At 44.7% G+C, this 17,867-nt stretch overlaps 1 protein-coding gene across 1 annotated transcript; it reads left to right on the forward strand.

Annotated features, from left to right (window-relative positions):
- Positions 1-708: 708 nt before the first annotated feature.
- On the forward strand, positions 709-16,437 carry LOC132387277 (carcinoembryonic antigen-related cell adhesion molecule 1-like). Its single transcript, XM_059959628.1, has 5 exons — positions 709-901; positions 1,103-1,420; positions 11,040-11,315; positions 12,510-12,770; positions 16,430-16,437. The coding sequence occupies exons 1-5, from the start codon at positions 709-711 to the stop codon at positions 16,435-16,437; spliced, it is 1,056 nt and encodes a 351-aa protein (XP_059815611.1).
- The last annotated feature ends 1,430 nt before the right edge of the window (positions 16,438-17,867 follow it).

Here is a 17,867-nt window from a genome sequence, read left to right on the forward strand (position 1 = left end):
ATTACTAACACTATTACTTCCACTAACACTACTACTACTACCACTAATAATAATAATAATAATAATAATAATAATAATAATAATAATAATAATAATAATAATAATAATAATAATAATAATAATAATAATAATAATAATAATAATAATAGTGTTAGCAGCAACAGCAACATCTGCTCATAAAACAACTTACTGGTGCAGGGAAAATAAAACCCGGAAGTTTTGGCCCTTGGCTTGACATGCTTGACATAATTTGGCCCTTGCAGAAAACTAATTCGGGAACCCTAACCTAATAGAATCCAGCCGCTGACGTGCGGTGACAACACTCAACCATTCTATCTACTTCAGAGGAGTGTAGTTTTGAGGAAAGTGCCACGTCAGCTGTAAAGCATGGCAGCAGAGTATCGAAGGCCGAATAGCCTTCTGTTCCTTCAGCGCTTTATTCCGTTTATTCGCTTGTTTCTCGCTCTGCAATCAAACAACTCCGAGTTCTCACCTAACACACTCTCAACATCTGGCACGGAGACCAGGAAATGAGGCTCACTCTCCTAATGTAACAGAGACAGGCGCCGCTCTCTCGGGATCGCGTGGATGACGTTCACGTTACTCTCTCTCTTTCTCTTCATGTCGGTGGGTGAGAGAAACTCTCTTTGAGACCATTATCGGATTCCACACAGCAGCAGATAGTTGTAGAACAGCACACAGGATTTGATGTCGATTTCAGCAAATTACAGACTCTCTGATCCAATCAGCGCTGCCGCTTGTGACGTCAGAATCCAGATATCTGCCCCGCAAACCAGGAAGTGCGGCTCAGTCTCCGAGTGTAACAGAGATCGGCGCTGCTCTCTCGGGATGTCGGGACTGGCCTTCGCAGCTCTCGTTCTTTGTCTCCACATAACGGCGGGTGAGGGTCACTCTCTCGAACAGTCAGCGGTCAGATAATCAACAGAACGGCGGGTGGTTAGAGGATAGAAGGTCAGGTTAGCAGAGACGATCTCACTGATCTAAGTACAGTTCTGAGCTATCTGTGCTGATTGAGCGAAGTGCAGTTCTCGATTCCATCCGCTTCTGTCGCTTTTCCCTCACACGATTTTATCTTTTTCAGGTGAGTCTCAGCATTTTACCATTCTCGCTGAGCACAGCGAGATAAATGTCACCATCGGGAGAGATGCGCTCTTTTCAGTGCGGCCGTCGGGCAATGTCAGCAGTGGAAGCTGGAATTTCAATGGGAGAACACTCGTCCAGTGGATCGGCCAAACCTTGACCATTGACAATGTCTACAGATCTCGGGCTGAGTTATTCACCTCCAACGGGTCGCTTCTGCTGAAGTCGGTGAACGTGTCGGACAGCGGGGAATACCGTGTGAATATGTTTCCAATTAGTGGCTCCCAAACCTCAGCGACCGTCACTCTGCGTGTCACTGGTAAGTGAGACAGAGTCATGCGATCTCGGACTATAACTTTCATTTTATTCCTGTGGTGAAAGAATACAATACAACCTTTATGGTGGTCGCAGAACCTGGACTCCAGTGAACTCTGCCAGACCTGCTCTCGGACTGTTCAGATCTCACTGTTGTGCGTGGCTGTGTGTCGCCGTTTCTGTCTGCAGGCTGCTCGCACCTGTGTCTGCCGGATTCAGTTCCGTCTTCAAGGCTATCAAGTAATCATTTTTTGCTGTATTTTGCTCTATTTTTGCAAACGGACTGTTTCTTAAGTCAGCTGGAAATGAGTAATTCTAAGTCATCTACCTCAAAGTTTAACGACGCTATCCTCCCCAGTGCCGTCCACATGTCTAAGTCAGTATAGAAAAATAGAAACATTGAAAACATACAGCACAACACAGGCCCTTCGGCCCACAAGGTTGTACCGAACATGGCCCTGCCTTAGAAATTATTAGGCTTACATATAACCTCCATTTTTCTAAGCTCCACGTACCTATCGAAAAGTCTCTTTAAAGCCCCTATCGTATCCGCCTCCACCACCGTTGCCGGCAGCTCATTCCACGCACTCACCACTCTCTGAGTAAGAAACTTACCCCTGACATTTCCTCTGTACCTACTCCCCAGCACTTTAAATCTGTTTCCTCTTGTGGCAACCAATTCAGCCCTGGGAAAATGCCTCTGACTATCCACATACTCAATACCTCTCATCATCTTGTACACCTCTATCAGGTCACCAGTCATGCTCCGTCCCTCCAAGGAGAAAAGGCCGAGTTCATTGTATCTGCTTTCATTAGGCATGCTCCCTAATCCAGGCAACAACATTGTAAATCTCCTCCGCACCCTTTCTATGGCTTCCACATCCTTCCTACAGTGAGGCGACCAGAATATTGACAGCTTTCTGTGGTTTTATCTCTAATCTGTGCATCTGTAGTAGTTTGCTTTAAGCAGAATATATCTCCTTGGAGCCAACATTTCAGCGCAGTACGTTACATGTGATCCATGATCTGTGGTATTTTTACAGAAGCCGTATCCAGGCCCAACACCACATCGAATGGCGCGGACTCGGTAGAACACAATCACACAGTTAGTTTGGATTGCACGGCAAGACCGGGACATGCTTCCTATCCGTGGCTAATGAAAAGCAGGACAGTTAGCTCTGACGTTCCGATTACCGTGAGCACCACATCGACTGAACGTTTACCGCCATTATCACTATATTAGCCCGAGTGTCCAACACTGATTATATTGTAAATGGAGAAAATACAACAATAAGAGAATGATGTGCAAAAGGACTTGTCAGTCCTTGTGTAGGATTGCCTAAAGGATAATTTAGAGGTTGAAACTGTTCTGAGGAAGGGAAAAGCGACATGAGGACAAGAGGACAAGAATATAAAAGTCAGCTTATCATATTGAAAATTTATGAAGCATTGGTAAGGGCTCATTTTAGTATTGTGAACAGATAAGAAAGAATGTATTGTATTTGGAGAGGGTTCAAAGGGCGTTCACGGAAATGATTCCGAGATTGAAAGACTTGTCATATTATGAGCCTGAATAAAGAAGGGTGAAGGGTGACATCATTGAAAACAGTCGAATGGTGAAAGGCCTTAATAGAGTGGATGTTGAGAAGAAGTTTCCCTTGGTGGGAGAGTCAAAGATCAGCGGACACTTATAGAGTGGATGTGGAGAGGATGTTTCCTGTAGTGGGGGAGTCGAGCACCGGTGGACACAGATAGAGTGGATGGGGAGAGGATGTTTCATACAGTGGGGGAGTCTAGGAGCAGTGGACACCGATCGAGTGGATGTGGAGAGGATGTTTCCTATAGTGGGGAAGTCTAGGACCACAGGACACAGATAGATTGGATGTGGAAAGGGTGTTTCCTATATTAGGGGAGTCTAGGACCAGAGGACACTGATGGAGTAGATGCGGGCAGGATGTTCCCTATAGTGGGGGAGTCTAGGACCAGATCACACCGATAGAGTGGGTGTGGAGAGGATGTTTCCTATAGTGGGGAAGTCTAGGACCACAGGACACAGAGGACACAGATAGATTGGATGTGGAAAGGGTGTTTCCTATATTAGGGGAGTCTAGGACCAGAGGACACTGATGGAGTAGATGCGGGCAGGATGTTCCCTATAGTGGGGGAGTCTAAGACCAGATCACACAGATAGAGTGGGTGTGGAGAGGATGTTTCCTATAGTCGGAGAGTTTAGGTCCAGAGGACACAGATAGAGTGGGTGTGGAGAGGATGTTTTCTATAGCGGGGGAGTCTAGTAACAGAGGACACAGATAGAGTGGGTGCGGAGAGGATGCTTCCTATAGTGGGGGAGTCTAGGTCCAGAGGACATAAATAGAGTGGGTGCGGAGAGGATGCTTCCTATAGTGGGGGAGTCTAGGTCCAGAGGACATAGATAGAGTGGATGCGGAGAGGATAACTCCTGTGGTGGGAAAGCCAAGGACAAGATGACATAGCTAAAAATAGTGAGTCTTTCTTTTAGAAGTGAGCTGCAAAGTTATCGGAAGAGATGGTGAATCCGTGCAAATGTTTGCCACAAGCAGCGGTAGAGACCATGACTTTATGCATATTTGACCCATATGTTTGTTAGATTCTTGATTGGTCAGGTCAGCAAAGGATACAGGGGAGGGCAGGAGCGTCGGTCTCAGAGGAAAATCGGATCAGCCATGATGAAATGGCGGCGTAGGTGCGATAAACAACATGGCCGAAATCTGCCCCTAAACTTTCCGATCCTATGGTATTATGGAATCCAAATCAGGTTTACTATCACCAGCATAGGTCGTAAAATTACTTGTTTTTTTATGGCAGCGTGCAGTGCATTTCGCAATAATAAAACTAATATTTTCACATTAAAAACATTTGGCCATCTGACCTGTGGATGACAGCTCTCACATCAGGACATATATGTCCCGGATGTGATGTCATCGCAGATCTGATGTCCGATTCCTCTGAACATGTTTAGCAGAACAGTCTGCATCACAGTTTGTTCAGGTGACCAAGCATCTTCTGCTGGAAGAATTATATTTCAATGCCCATTTCCTGCCTTTCTGGTGCGAATATTGGAAGCGGGTATCGTTAGCGGTTAAAGGGTTTCTCTGATTTAACACTGATGCAATCGCCTTGTGGCGTAATGTGGATCTGTTGTAATGTCCTTGATTAAATTGTGCAAACGAATTGAGCTGTTTGTATCCCTCAGCATGGAACTTGACGTGTTTGTCAACCTAACAAGAAAATCCAGTCTCGCAACAAAAAATAAACCTTGTATTAGGTGTGCTTTGATGAAAAGGCTGTGAAGATGTCAGTGCTCTCAGCGTTAAAACAGAGATGTTGTGTTTGTTTATTCTTTATGAGCAGCTGGTGTGGTGCAGTCTCCTATCGAGTAAGGGATCCTCGCTGATTGTTAAGCTCGGTTAGGCTTGCAATGCACGGTCACAGATATTGTCTGACAGGTCGTTACCTGCTGATGGGCATGACGAGTGTAATTGTCTCCATAGCACCAATGCTGACACTGAAGTTTGTTTCCTTGCTGGGAATGAAAGAATGTGACCGAGTTCAGAGCAGAGCGGGTGTGTCTGGAATTCCCATCATGCTCCCTGTGTTTATGTAATTGACCCTTGGCTCAGTTAAACTGTCAATATTTCCTCCTTCTGTACTCCACTGTGAAACCCTCTTCAGGTTGTTCATGAATTGTGGGCCTTGACTGAGTCAGGGATACTGATCACGTAAACAGACTCTGCCGCCCACCCGCTCCCTGATGACGCCACAGCTTCTTCATTTTTTGTCCCAGTTTCGTCTATTTGGGCAATAACCCTACAAGCCCCTCCCACCTATGTCGTCTCCCAAATGCCTCTTAGCTATTGTAATGCTTCAACTTCTTTGGCAGTTCACCCCAGAGGCATGCACCCATCGGTGCAAATAAATGGCCTCTTAGTACTCCTTGGAATATCTTACTTCTCTCTGATCCCTGCAGGTTTAGACTCCGAATCCCATCGGAAAGAATACAACAGTCTACGGTATCCCGAGAATTCATCTGTCACTCCGGATTAGCTTGCGTTCGAATGGAATATCCTCGAGAATCTCTTCTTCCCTGTCTCCAGGTTGACATGTGTCTACGCTGTTGTAACTGTACCACTTCTTCTGGCAGCTCATTCCAGAATCAGGTGTAAAGAAATCCTCCATTATTTCTCCTTGCAATATCCTCCCTCTTCGTTTGTATCTGTGCCCTCTCGATTTAGAATCCAAACCCGTCCCAGAGATTACAGCTGTCTGCCATATCCTGCGCATTCATGGGTCATTCCGTATTCGCCTATATTCGAATATAATAAATACTTCTCTTGGCCAACCTTTCCCTGTAATTGATGCTTTTATTCTCGGCAATATCCTGGAAAATCTCTTCTTCTCTGTCTCCAGGTTGACAATGCCTTCTCAATAACATGGTAGCCACACTTGCTGACAATTCTCCACTGAGCCATAATGTCCCGACTCCTAGAAATCCAGCGTGCTAAACTTCCTCCTCACCACCCTGCCTGAATGTGCGCCCGAACTCTGCAAAGAATCTCCTATCCCCCCGTGCCAATGTCCAAAATACATCCCCTCATGTTAGTATATTTTGATCCCAATTTGTAATTCCTCGGATCGCCTCCCAGTCAGATCAAATCTCTCTGTCAATCAATCAATCAAACCCGATGCACTCGAAACAAGACCTCCTAATTTCGTGTCGTCACTAAACTTACTAATTGAGCCATTTACACTCACATCCGTGTGATTCAGATAAAGAAGGAATGACAGAGATCCCAACTGATCCTGTGGCATCCCACTGGTTAGAGGCTTCTTGTCGGAGAATGGACCTCAGTCATCGCCCCCTATCACTGAGCCAATTCTGAGTCAAACTCTCTCATTGCCATGAATCTCAGAATGTCTAAACTTTCGGAACAGTCTACCGTGCGGGAGTTTGTCAATGACCTTATTCAACTTCACTGAGTTAACTTCATACCTCGCCTTCGTTACCAATACCAAAATAAAAACAAACTACAAAAGATTCGAATCGGATTCAGACCCACAAGAACAATCATGATAATTATTATAAATGATTATGACCTCATCCAGGTCATTAAAAAAATCAAAAAGAGCAGGATTCTCTGCTCCGTTTCTTGAACAAGGGAACAACACCCTCAACCCATCAATCCTTCCGGAACCTCTCCTCATTGATAATGCAAAGATCGTCGCCGGAGGCTCAGCAATCTCCTCCCCATCGCCGCCCAGAGTCGACGAGACTGCATCCCGTCTGGTCACGGCAACTTATCCAGCTTGATGCTTTCCAAAAGCTCCAGCACATCCTCTTCCTGAATATCTACACGCTTCATGCGTAGTGGAGTAAACGATGGAAGTAGGTAATGCTGGCGGTGCATTGCCGAGCCTTATGAGAATCTGCTTTATTATCCTCACTTAAATCGTGCAAATGAGTTGTGCATTTGTTTTAGATGTTCCGGGAAATCTACGTCTCTCAGCCCAGATCTTGCGGCGTCTAGATCAGTGTCAAATGAGATTTCATTTTTCTTGGAAACCGGTTCCTGAATTACAGTGGTATGTTAACGGCTCACATTTTATTAACAAAACGAACAACGGGACAATTTGTTTTATGGGAAGGATGTAATAGAGAAATAGCCGTCATTTAAAGGTGAAATTTTGAGGGTACAGAATCTTTATGATCCTGTTAGGTTGAAAGGAGCGGTTAAACGTTTGAGAGAGACATGGTTTTCAAGGGATATTGGAAACATGGTTAGGAAAAATAGAGATACCTACAATAAATATAAGCAGCATGGAGTAAATGAGGTGCTCGTGGGATATAAAGAATGTAAGAAGAATCTTCAGAAAGAAATTAGGAAAGCTAAAAAAGGTACGAGGTTGCTATCCAAGTAAGGGGAAAATAAATCCGAAGGGTTTCTACAGTTATATTAATAGCAAAAGGATAGTGAGGGATAAATTGGTCCCTTAGAGAATCAGAGTGAACAGCTACAGGTGGAACCGAAAGAGTTGGGGGAGATTCAGAACAATCTATTTTCTTCAGTATTCACTATGGAGAAGGATATTGAATTGTGTAAGGTAAGAGAAACATGTAGGGAAGCTTTGGAAACAATGACGATTATAGAGGAGGAAGTACTGGCGCTTTTAAAGAATATAAAAGTGGATAAATCTCGGGGTCCTGACAGGATATTCCCTAGAACCTTGAGGGAAGTTGGTGTAGAAATAGCAGGGGCTCTGACAGAAATATTTCAAATGTCATTAGAAATGGGGATGGTGCCGGAGGATTGACATATTGCTCATGTGGTTCCATTGTTTAAAAAGGTTTCTAAGAGCAAACCTAGCAATTATAGACCTGTCAGTTTGACGTCAGTGGTGGGTTAATTAATGGAAAGTGTTCTTAGATGTGGTATATATAATTACCTGGATATACAGGATCTGATTATGAACAGTCAACATGGATTTGTGCGTGTAAGGTCATGTTTGACACATCCTATTGAGTTTTTTGAAGAAGGTACGAGGAAAGTTGACGAGGGTAAAGCAGCGGATGTTGTCTGTATGGACTTCAGTAAGACCTTTGGCAAAGTTCCGCATGGAAGATTAGTTAGGAAGGTTCGATCGTTAGATATTAATATTGAAATAGTAAAACTGGATTCAACAATGGCTGGATAGGAGATTGCGGAGAGTAGTGGTGGATAACAGTTTGTCAGGTTAGAGGTCGGTGATTGGTGGTGTGCCTGAGGGATCTGTATTGGGTCCAATGTTGTTTGTCATATTCATTAATGATCTGAATGATGGGGTGGTAAATTGGATTTGTAAGAATGAAAATGATGCTAATGTAGGTGACGTTTTGGACAATGAAGTGTGTTTTCCAAGCTTTCTGAGAGATTTAGGGCAGTTAGAATAGGGGGCTGAACGATGGCAGATTGAGATTAATGCTGATAAGTGTGAGGTGCTACATTTTGTTAGGAATAATCCAAATAGGACAAACATGGTAAATAGTAGGGCATAAAGAATACAGTAGAACTGAGTGATCTAGGAATAATGGTGCATAGTTCCCTGAAGGCGGAATCTCATGTGGATAGGGTGGTGACGAAAGCTTTTGGTATGCTGGCCTTATAAATCACAGCACTGAGTATAGGAATTGGGATGTAATGTTAAAATTGTACAAGGCATTGGTAAGGTCGAATTTGGAATATTTTGTACAGTTCTGGTCACCGAATTATAGGAAACATGTCAACAAAATAGAGAGCGTACAGAGAAGATTTACTAGAATGTTACCTGGGTTTCAGCACCTAAGTTACAGGGAAAGGTTGAATAAGTTAAGTCTTTATTCTTTGGAGAGTAGAAGGTTGAGGGAGGACTTGATAGAGATATTTAAAATTATGAGGGGGATAGATAGAGGTGACGTGGTCTCGTTTTTACCGGGCACCAAACCAGCGGTTATGGTCGAAATGACAATAAAAAGTGACTTGACTTGACTTGACTTGACTTGAACCTGGCGGTTATCCTTTGGTGTATCCTGCTCAAGGCCCGCCAAACCAATTTGCAGCTCTGCATTTTCTTCTGCATTTTCTCTCCATCTAAATAATGGTCTGCCCGTTTATTTGCTCACCAAAGTGCATGACCAGACAATTTCCAACATAGTATTTTATTTGCTACTTCTTTGCCTATTCCCCTAAACTATCTAAGTCTCTCTGAAGACTCGCTGTTTCCTCAACGCTATTTCTCCTCCACCTATCTTTGTATCATCGGCAAATATAGCCACAAATCCATTAATCCTGTAGTCCAAACCTTTGACATACATGGTAAAAAGCAGCGGTTTGTGTTCAATGGAGAGATGCAGCCTGTGATGGGTGTCAATATTGTTCAGACGATATGAGTCCCAGTGCAGAGCGAGTAAGACTGCAGCCGTTCTCGTTCCACTGCTGAGAAAAGAAAAGTGCAAAGGATGTTGATTGATTGTTCCTTCTCCTGCTCGCCATCTCAGCCCTGGGAAAAGGCCTCTGACTATCCACACGATCAATACCTCTCATCATCTTTTACACGTCTATCAGGTCACCACCCATCCCCTGTCGCTCCAAGGAGAAAAGGCCGAGTACACAGAATCTATTCTCATAAGGCAAGCTCCCCAATCCAGGCAACATCCTCGTAAATCTCCTCTGCACCCTTTCTATGGTGTCCACGTTCTTCCTGTAGTGAGGAGACCAGGAATGAGCGCCACACTCCGAGTGGGGTCTCTCCAGGTTCCTTTCTAGGTGCAACAGTACAATCAGCTCGAAAACTAAATCCGACGGTTGATGAAGGCCAGTACACCGTACGCCTTCTCAACCACAGAGTCAACCTGAGTAGTGGCTTTGACTGTTCTTTGGACTCGGACCCCAAAATCCCTCTGATCAACCATACTACCAAGATTCTTGCCATTAATATCTGTATTCTGCCTACCTAAATGAACGACCACACACTTATCTGGGTTGAACTCTCACATCTCAGCCTCGTTTTGCATCCAATCAGTGTCCTGCTGTAAACTCTGACAGCCCTCCACACTATCCACAACAACCCAGTCTTTCTGTCATCAACAAATTTGCGAACCCGTCCATACGGTATACATCTACGGCTCTACCTTCATCAATGTGTTTCGTCACATCTTCAAAAAAATCCATCAGGCTGATAAGACTCACTGGACTATAATTTCCTGGGCTATCCATACTCCCTTTCTTGAATACGAGAGCAACAACCGCAACACTCCAATCCTCGAGAAACTCTCCCGTCCTCATTGATGACGCAAACATTACCGCTAGAGGCTCAGCAATCTCCTCCCTCGCCTCCCACGGTTTCCTGGGATGCAACCCTTCCGGTCCAGGTGACCTATCCAACTTAATGATTTCTAACATCTCCAGTACATCCTATTCCCTAACATCTATCGGCAAAGGGTTTTCAGTCCGCTGCAGGTCGTCCCTACAATCGCCAAAATCTTTAACCGTAGAGAATAGGGAAGCAAAGTTTTCATTAAGTACCTCTTCCGATCCCATACACCCTTTTGTACTGTCTCACTTGATTGGGCCCATTCTTTCACGTCTTATCCTCTTGCTCTTCACATAGTTGTAGAATGCCTCGGGGTTTTCCTTAATCCTGTCTGGCATGGCCTTCTCATGGCCGTTTCCGGCTCTCCTAATTTATTCTTAAACTCCTTCCTGCTTATCTGACAGGTTTCTAGATCTTTATCAATACCCTGTTTTTTGAACCATTCGTAAGCTCTTTTTTCCTTCTTCACTCTATTTACAACGGCCTTTGTGCACCAGGGTTCCTGTACCGTGTATGCTTCTACTTCCCACTGGTCGCGATGAATGGAACACAGTTAGCCAACCTCCAAACTTCGCAATTTTCCCCGAATCCTGTAACGTCCATCTCAAAACATCATGTCCATCAGATTGAATAACTTATAAATGTTTACTTATTATGGAATGATAAATGTTTGATTTCATTTTCAGATTCGTAACGGAATTCATAAACCTGCAGATTCTATTCTTGTGTCGTGCACTAACCAATCCCCTCTGTTTTAACAGGACCTGTTTCCAATGTCACTGTTACATCTAATGCCACCAGACTGATTGAGTACAGCGACACCGTCAGACTAACCTGCTCTGCAAGAGGCACGGATGTCTCTTACCTGTGGCTTGAGGAGAACAGCGTGATCATTTCCGGTGGCAGGTTTGAGCTGAGTGCCGATCACAGCACACTCACTGTTTCTGGAGTGCGACGGACAGACGGAAATTTCACCTGTAGAGCAAGCAACGTGATTAACGAAATCACGAGCGCTCCGTTTTCTCTTAATGTCAACTGTAAGTGTCCCGAGACTCCGGTAGTTACCTGTTATATCACAGCTAAATTTCAAATCCGTGTCTTATTACGGCGACGGTTAAGCTAACACTATGTCGGTTCAAATCTGTACTTCAGGTAAATGAAACGTGCAGGATAGCCTGGTCTATCCTGCATGAGTCTTCACACAAAACAACGCGTTTTGAACAAGTCCGATGGCCACGGCTCAAAGGCAATGGTGATGTCCATTAAATTTGGATTTGACTCTGCTGAGCTTTGTGTGTCACTTCAGTTCTATTCATTCATATCGAAATCATCTCTGCAAAATTCTAATTCTGGTTTGTGTTTTTTCTCAACACAATGGAAGGTGATCCGGACTTGGTCCAGTGAGGGCAAAGATATTACTTTTTAGACAAATGGACATTTGAATCTCCGGCGCTGTGTCAGGCCGTTTAGGGACTTTGATAATAATTCCGTTCACCGGAAGGGACAGTGGAAGTTCAGAGTTTAAAACGCCCACAGCCCTTGTCAGCCCCACAACCCTTCTGACAAATGTCCATAGACACGACGAGGTGGGGGATACATTGCTTCAGTACACATGTGGAAGCGGGAAGCTACAGCTGTTAGATCTGGATGAAAATCACAAAGTGCAGTGGTGTTACAGCCACCGGTCCTCACTGATAGAGACTAAAACTAGAATATTGGAACTGAAAACGCGTCCACCATAAAACGTTGTAAACTGGAGTGTCCCTATAATTGCACACGTGGTCAGAGACTTGACAGTATAGTGTGGGCCCACATGACATTTAGCCCGAACCCGGATTACATGAGTTATTGCATCTACACTCCGAGTCCCTGCAGAGAGGTGTTGGCTATTTTGTTTGGAAAGTTTTCCTGAACTCTTTTCCACAAAACACACACATAGGGAAGTTGTACAAAGCGATACGCTTATGACTGGCGTGCATTGTATCAGGGTTGGAATAGGAGACGGGTTTTGGGAGATGAGGTAACTGTGCAGTTCATAGTTTCGGAAGACGTGGATAATCTGACACTGTGTCCCGACTCTCCTCTTTCCCGCGCGAGGCTTCCAGACGGATGCATTCTCCGGTGTGTCGGAGCGCTTTCTCTGGTGGTGGGCTGCTCTTCCTCTGCAGCTGAGGAACTCTGTTGTATCTCCTGTGTGATTTGTTGCAACCCCTTTTGTCCGTTTCTTTTAGACGGACCGGATCGTCCATCCATCATCACTCAACCGCACTCGTCTTTTCACATTGCCGGAGGCTCCCTAAGGTTAACATGTTTCTCACAGTCCCGCCCAGATGCTCAATTGAATTGGCAACTGAACGGTGCCCACCTACACAGTGGGCAGGAGGTCGTCCTCGACAGCATCTCTGTGAACAACGCGGGAACGTATACTTGTGAGGCCTATAACATAGTTACAAAAAGGAACAATGCCTCAACTACGCAAATCAATGTGTTCGGTAGGTAGTCCGTACCTCCCTTTGTTGAAGTCGTATATTTAACTGTGCTGGTGCGGCCAGGCCCGTGCAATTCAACTGAATGTCTGAACCCGTTTAGAAAGTATTCTAATAAGGGCTGCTCGCCATCCAGACAACATCGTTCTAAATCTTCTCTGCATCCTTTCGGTGGCTGCCACAACATTCCTTTAGTGAGAACCGAGCACAGCACTCCAAGTGGAGTCTGATCAGGGTCCTATATATCTGCAAAATTACCTCGGCTCCTGAATTCAAATCTACGATTGATGAAGGCCAATACACACTATGCCTTCTCAGCCACAGAGTGAACCTGCGCAGCTGCTTTGAGCGTCCTATGGACTGCGACCACAAGATCCCCATGGTCCTCCAAACTGCCAAGAGTCTTACCATTAATATTATATTCTGCCATTATACTTGACCTTCCAAAATGGACGACTTCGCACTTATCTCGGTTGAACTCCATCTGCCACTTCTCAGCCCTGTATTGCATCCTATCAATGCCCCGCTCTAACCACTGACCGGCCTCCACACTAACCATTGTGTCATCGGCAAACTTACTAACCTATTCCTCTACTTCTCCATCCAGCTCATTTGTAAAAATCACCCCCCAATAGCCTTTGCCTACCTTCCTGCCAGGATTTAACTGCAACCCGTCCTGTTTGTACAGTGGACAGCTGCCCCAGAAGAGTTCCCAATGATCTAGAAGCCTGAATCCTTGCCCCCGTCTCCAAGGGGACATTGCTTTGTGGATCCAGAACTGTCTTGCCCACTGAAGGCAAAGAGTGGTTGTAGACGGGTCATATTCTGCATGGAGGTCGGTGACAAGTGGAGTGCCTCAGGGATCTGTTCTGGGACCCTTACTCTTAGTGAGTTTTTATAAATGATCTGGATGAGTAAGTGGAGGGATGGGTTGGTAAGTTTTCTGACGACAGAATGGTTGAATGTTTTCCGGATACTGTGGAGCACAGTCAGAGGTTACAGCGGAACATTGACAGGATGCAAAACTGTGCTGAGCAGTGACAGATGGAGATCAACACAGATAAGTGTCAGGTGGTTCATTTCGTTAGGTTAAATGTCAAGGCAGAATATAGCATCAATGGTAAGACTCTGAACGATCTTGGGTTCGAGTATATTACTGTAACACACACAAAGCTGCTGCACAGGTTGCCTCTGTGGTTAGGACACCTTAAGGATTGAGTTTAAAACCCGAGAGGTAATGTTGTAGCCATATAGGAACTCGGACAGACCCCACTTGTAGTACTGTGCTCAATACCGGTCGGCTCACTGAAGGAAGTATGTAGAAACCACAGGGACGGTGCAGAGGAGGTTTACGAGGAAGTTGCCTGGATTGGGGAGCATGCCTTATGAGAATGGGTAGAGTGAACTCGGCCTTTTCCCTTCGGAGCGACGGGGGATGACGGGTGACCTGACAGAGTTGTACAAGATGATGAGAGGCATTGATCGTGTGGATAGTCAGAGGCTTTTTCCCGGGGCTGAAATGTATAGCACGAAATGACAGAGTTTTAAGGTGCTTGGAAGTAGGTACAGAGGGGATGTCAGGGGTATGTTTCTTTACCCTGAGAGTGGTGAGTGCGTGGAATGAACTGCCGGCGCCGATGGTCGGCGCCGATAGGATACGGCTTTTAAGAGACTCCTGGACATGTACATGGAGCTCAGTAAAATAGAGGGCTATGGGTAACCCGAGGTAATTTCTGAGTTCAGGCCATGTTCGGCACAGCACTGTTGACAGAAGTGTTTGTATCGTGCTGCAGGTTTTCTATGTTTCTGTGTTTCTATCTTGTAATGTCGAGTCCGGTGCTGATTACGGATTTCAGATCCGTGTTCTTATCCATTATTTGGTTTGCAATTCATACTTTTAAGGTGTTCCCCAGTTTGCATTTTTTTCGGCTGTGTGAGATTACAATTTTCATTGGCTCCATTACATTGACACTGACACTGAACTTCGCATCATTTCAGTAACGACAGCTTATCTGGATGATCTTACAAATGGTTGTCAGCAATTCTCCTCTGTGCTTACCAGTGATTTCCCATCACCTTTCTCATTGCCAGGTGACCCTTGCCTAAAGTGAATTAATTCCTAATTCCTTCTTCACCAGCTCCGTTTATTTGTCAGTTGTCCCGGTTTTATTTATTTATTTTTTTGAAATGTGAGCTTTTGAAGCACCTTTGCCTCATATATTAAAACAGCAAGGAACCAATGCCTTCAGTCCAGCTCGTGTCCATGTCGTCCACTGAAACTCCCTGCTGGTCTCAACTGCTCCTTTCTGCCAATAACACCCCAAACTACTCAGTCCTGTTGTTTATCCATGCCTGTTCTAAATGTAGCAACTGTGTCCTCCTCCACCACTCCCTCAGCCAGCTCATTACAGGTATTTATCAGTTTTAAATCTCTCCCTCTTAACATTTGTGCCTTCCCCCTAAATCTGGATGCAGTTTTTTTAAGTGAAAACCTGTTAAAGGCCTTACTGAATACCCTTTAGACAAACCCCACTGTCCCACCAACATCTTTCCCCCGTTGCCTACTGGAAAGAACAGTCCAAAGGATTTATCAGATATTGAAACATTGAAAACCTACGGCACAATAAAGGCCATTCGGCCCACAAAGCAGCGCCGAAGTTGAACACCACACACCTATCTGGGTTGAACTCCATCTGCCTCATCTCAGCCCAGTATTGCATCCTATCAATGTCCTGCTGTAAATTTTGACAGTCTTCCATACTATCCACAACATCCCAATGTTTCTGTCATCATCATATTTACGAGCCCAACCATCCAATTCCTGATTCAGTTCATTTATAAAAATCGCAAAGAGTAGGGGTCCGAGAACAGATCCCTAGGGCACGCCACTGGTCACCGGCCTCCATGCAGAATATGACCCGCCTACCAATACTTTTTGCCTTCTGTGGACAGCCAGTTCTGTATCCACAAAAGATATGTCACCTTGGATCCATGCCTTCTTACTTTCCCTATAAGTCTTACATGGGCTACCTTATCAAATACCCTGCTCAAAAATCCATACTTTCTACATATACTGCTCGACCTTCATCAATGTGTTTCGTCACATTCTCAAAAAATTCAATCAAGCTGATAAGACTCACTGGACTATAATTTCCTGGGCTATCCCTACTCCCTTTCTTGAATACGAGAGCAACATCCGCAACGCCCCAATACTCCGGAAACTCTCCCGTCCTCATTGATGACGCAAACATCACCGCTAGAGGCTCAGCAATCTCCTCCCTCGCCTCCCACGGTTTCCTGGGATGCATCCCTTCCGGTCCAGGTGACCTATCCAAATTGATGATTTCTAAAATCTCCAGAACATCCTATTGCCTAATACCTATCGGCAAGTGGTTTTCAGTCCGTTGCAGGTCATCCCTACAATCGCCAAGATCCTTAACCGTAGAGAATACGGAAGCAAGGTTTTCATTAATTACCTCTTCCGGTCCCATAAACCCTTTTGTACTGTCTCACTTGATTGGGCCCATTCTCTCACGTCTTATCCTCTTGCTCTTCACGTACTTGTAGAATGCCTTGGGGTTTTCCTTAATCCTGTCTGGCAAGGCCTCCACATGGCCCCTTCTGGAACTAATTTATTCTTAAGCTCCTTCCTGCTTATCTGACAGGTTTCTAGATCTCTATCATTACCCTGTTTTTTAACCTTTCGTAAGCTCTTTTTTTTTCTTCTTCACTCGATTTACAACGGCCTTTGTACACCACGGTTCCTGTACCGTGTATGCTTGTACTTCCCACTGGTAGCGCTGAATGGAACACAGTTAGCCAACCTCCAACCTTTGCAATTCTTCCCCGATGCCTATAACTGCTATCACAGAAACCTATGTCCGTCAGATTGCATAACTTATAAATGTTTACTTATTATGGAATAGTAAATGTTTGATTTCATTTTCAGATTCGTAACGGAATTCATAAACCTGCAGATTCTATTCTTGTGTTGTGCACTAACCAATCCCCTATGTTTCCAATGTCACTGTTACATCTAACGCCACCAGACTGATTGAGTACAGCGACACCGTCAGACTAACCTGCTCCGCAAGAGGCACGAATGTCTCTTACCTGTGGCATGCGGAGAATCGCAAGATAATTCCTGGAGACAGGATTGTTCTGAATGAAGATCACAGCACACTCACTGTTTCTGGAGTGCTACGGACAGACGGAAGTTTCACCTGCAGAGCAAGCAACATGATTAACGAAATCACAAGCTCTCCGTTTTCTCTTCATGTCAGCTGTAAGTGTCCCGATTTTCCGGTAGTTACATATAATATCACAGTTCCTCCGAGATACGGGGTTCCGGGAGTTTGTGAGTACATTAGTGATCGTTGCCTGAGGTATTAACCACTATCGACTAACACTGGGACAACTGAACAGTTAATTAGGAGACAGATCCAGGTCTATCTCGGACGCTGGGGAACTAAAATTAAAATTTTAAATTTCAAATCCAAGTCACATTACGGCGGCGGTTAAGCTACCACTATCTCGGTTCAAATCTGTACTTCAGGTACTTCCCCTTTATCCTTAAACTGTGACCCCTCGTTCAGGACCTCTCCGACATCGGAAACAATCTTCCTGCATCGAGCCTGTCCAATCCATTTAGAAATTTATACGTTTCAATAAGATCCCCCCTCAATCTTCTAAATTCCAGAGAGTATAAGCCTAGTCGATCCAGTATTTCTTCATATGAAAGTCCTGACATCCCAGGAATCAATCCGTTGAACCTTCTCTGTACTCCCTCTATGGCAAGAATGTCTTTCCTCAGATTACGGGACCAAAATTGCACACAATATTCTAGTTGTGGTCTCATCAAGGCCTTGTACAACTGCAGTAGGACCTCCCTACTCCTGTACTCAAATCATTTTGCTATGAATGCCAACATACCATTTGTCTTTTTCACCGCCTACTGTCCCTGCATGCCCACCTTCAATGACTGGTGTACAATGACACCGAGGTTTCGATGCACCTCCCCTTTTCCTAATCGGCCACCATTCAGATAATAATCTGTTTTCCTGTCTTTGCCACTAAAGTGTATAACCTCACATTTATCCACAT

This window comes from Hypanus sabinus, unplaced genomic scaffold (assembly GCF_030144855.1).
Source record: "Hypanus sabinus isolate sHypSab1 unplaced genomic scaffold, sHypSab1.hap1 scaffold_1691, whole genome shotgun sequence".
Taxonomy (NCBI): Eukaryota; Metazoa; Chordata; class Chondrichthyes; order Myliobatiformes; family Dasyatidae; genus Hypanus; species Hypanus sabinus.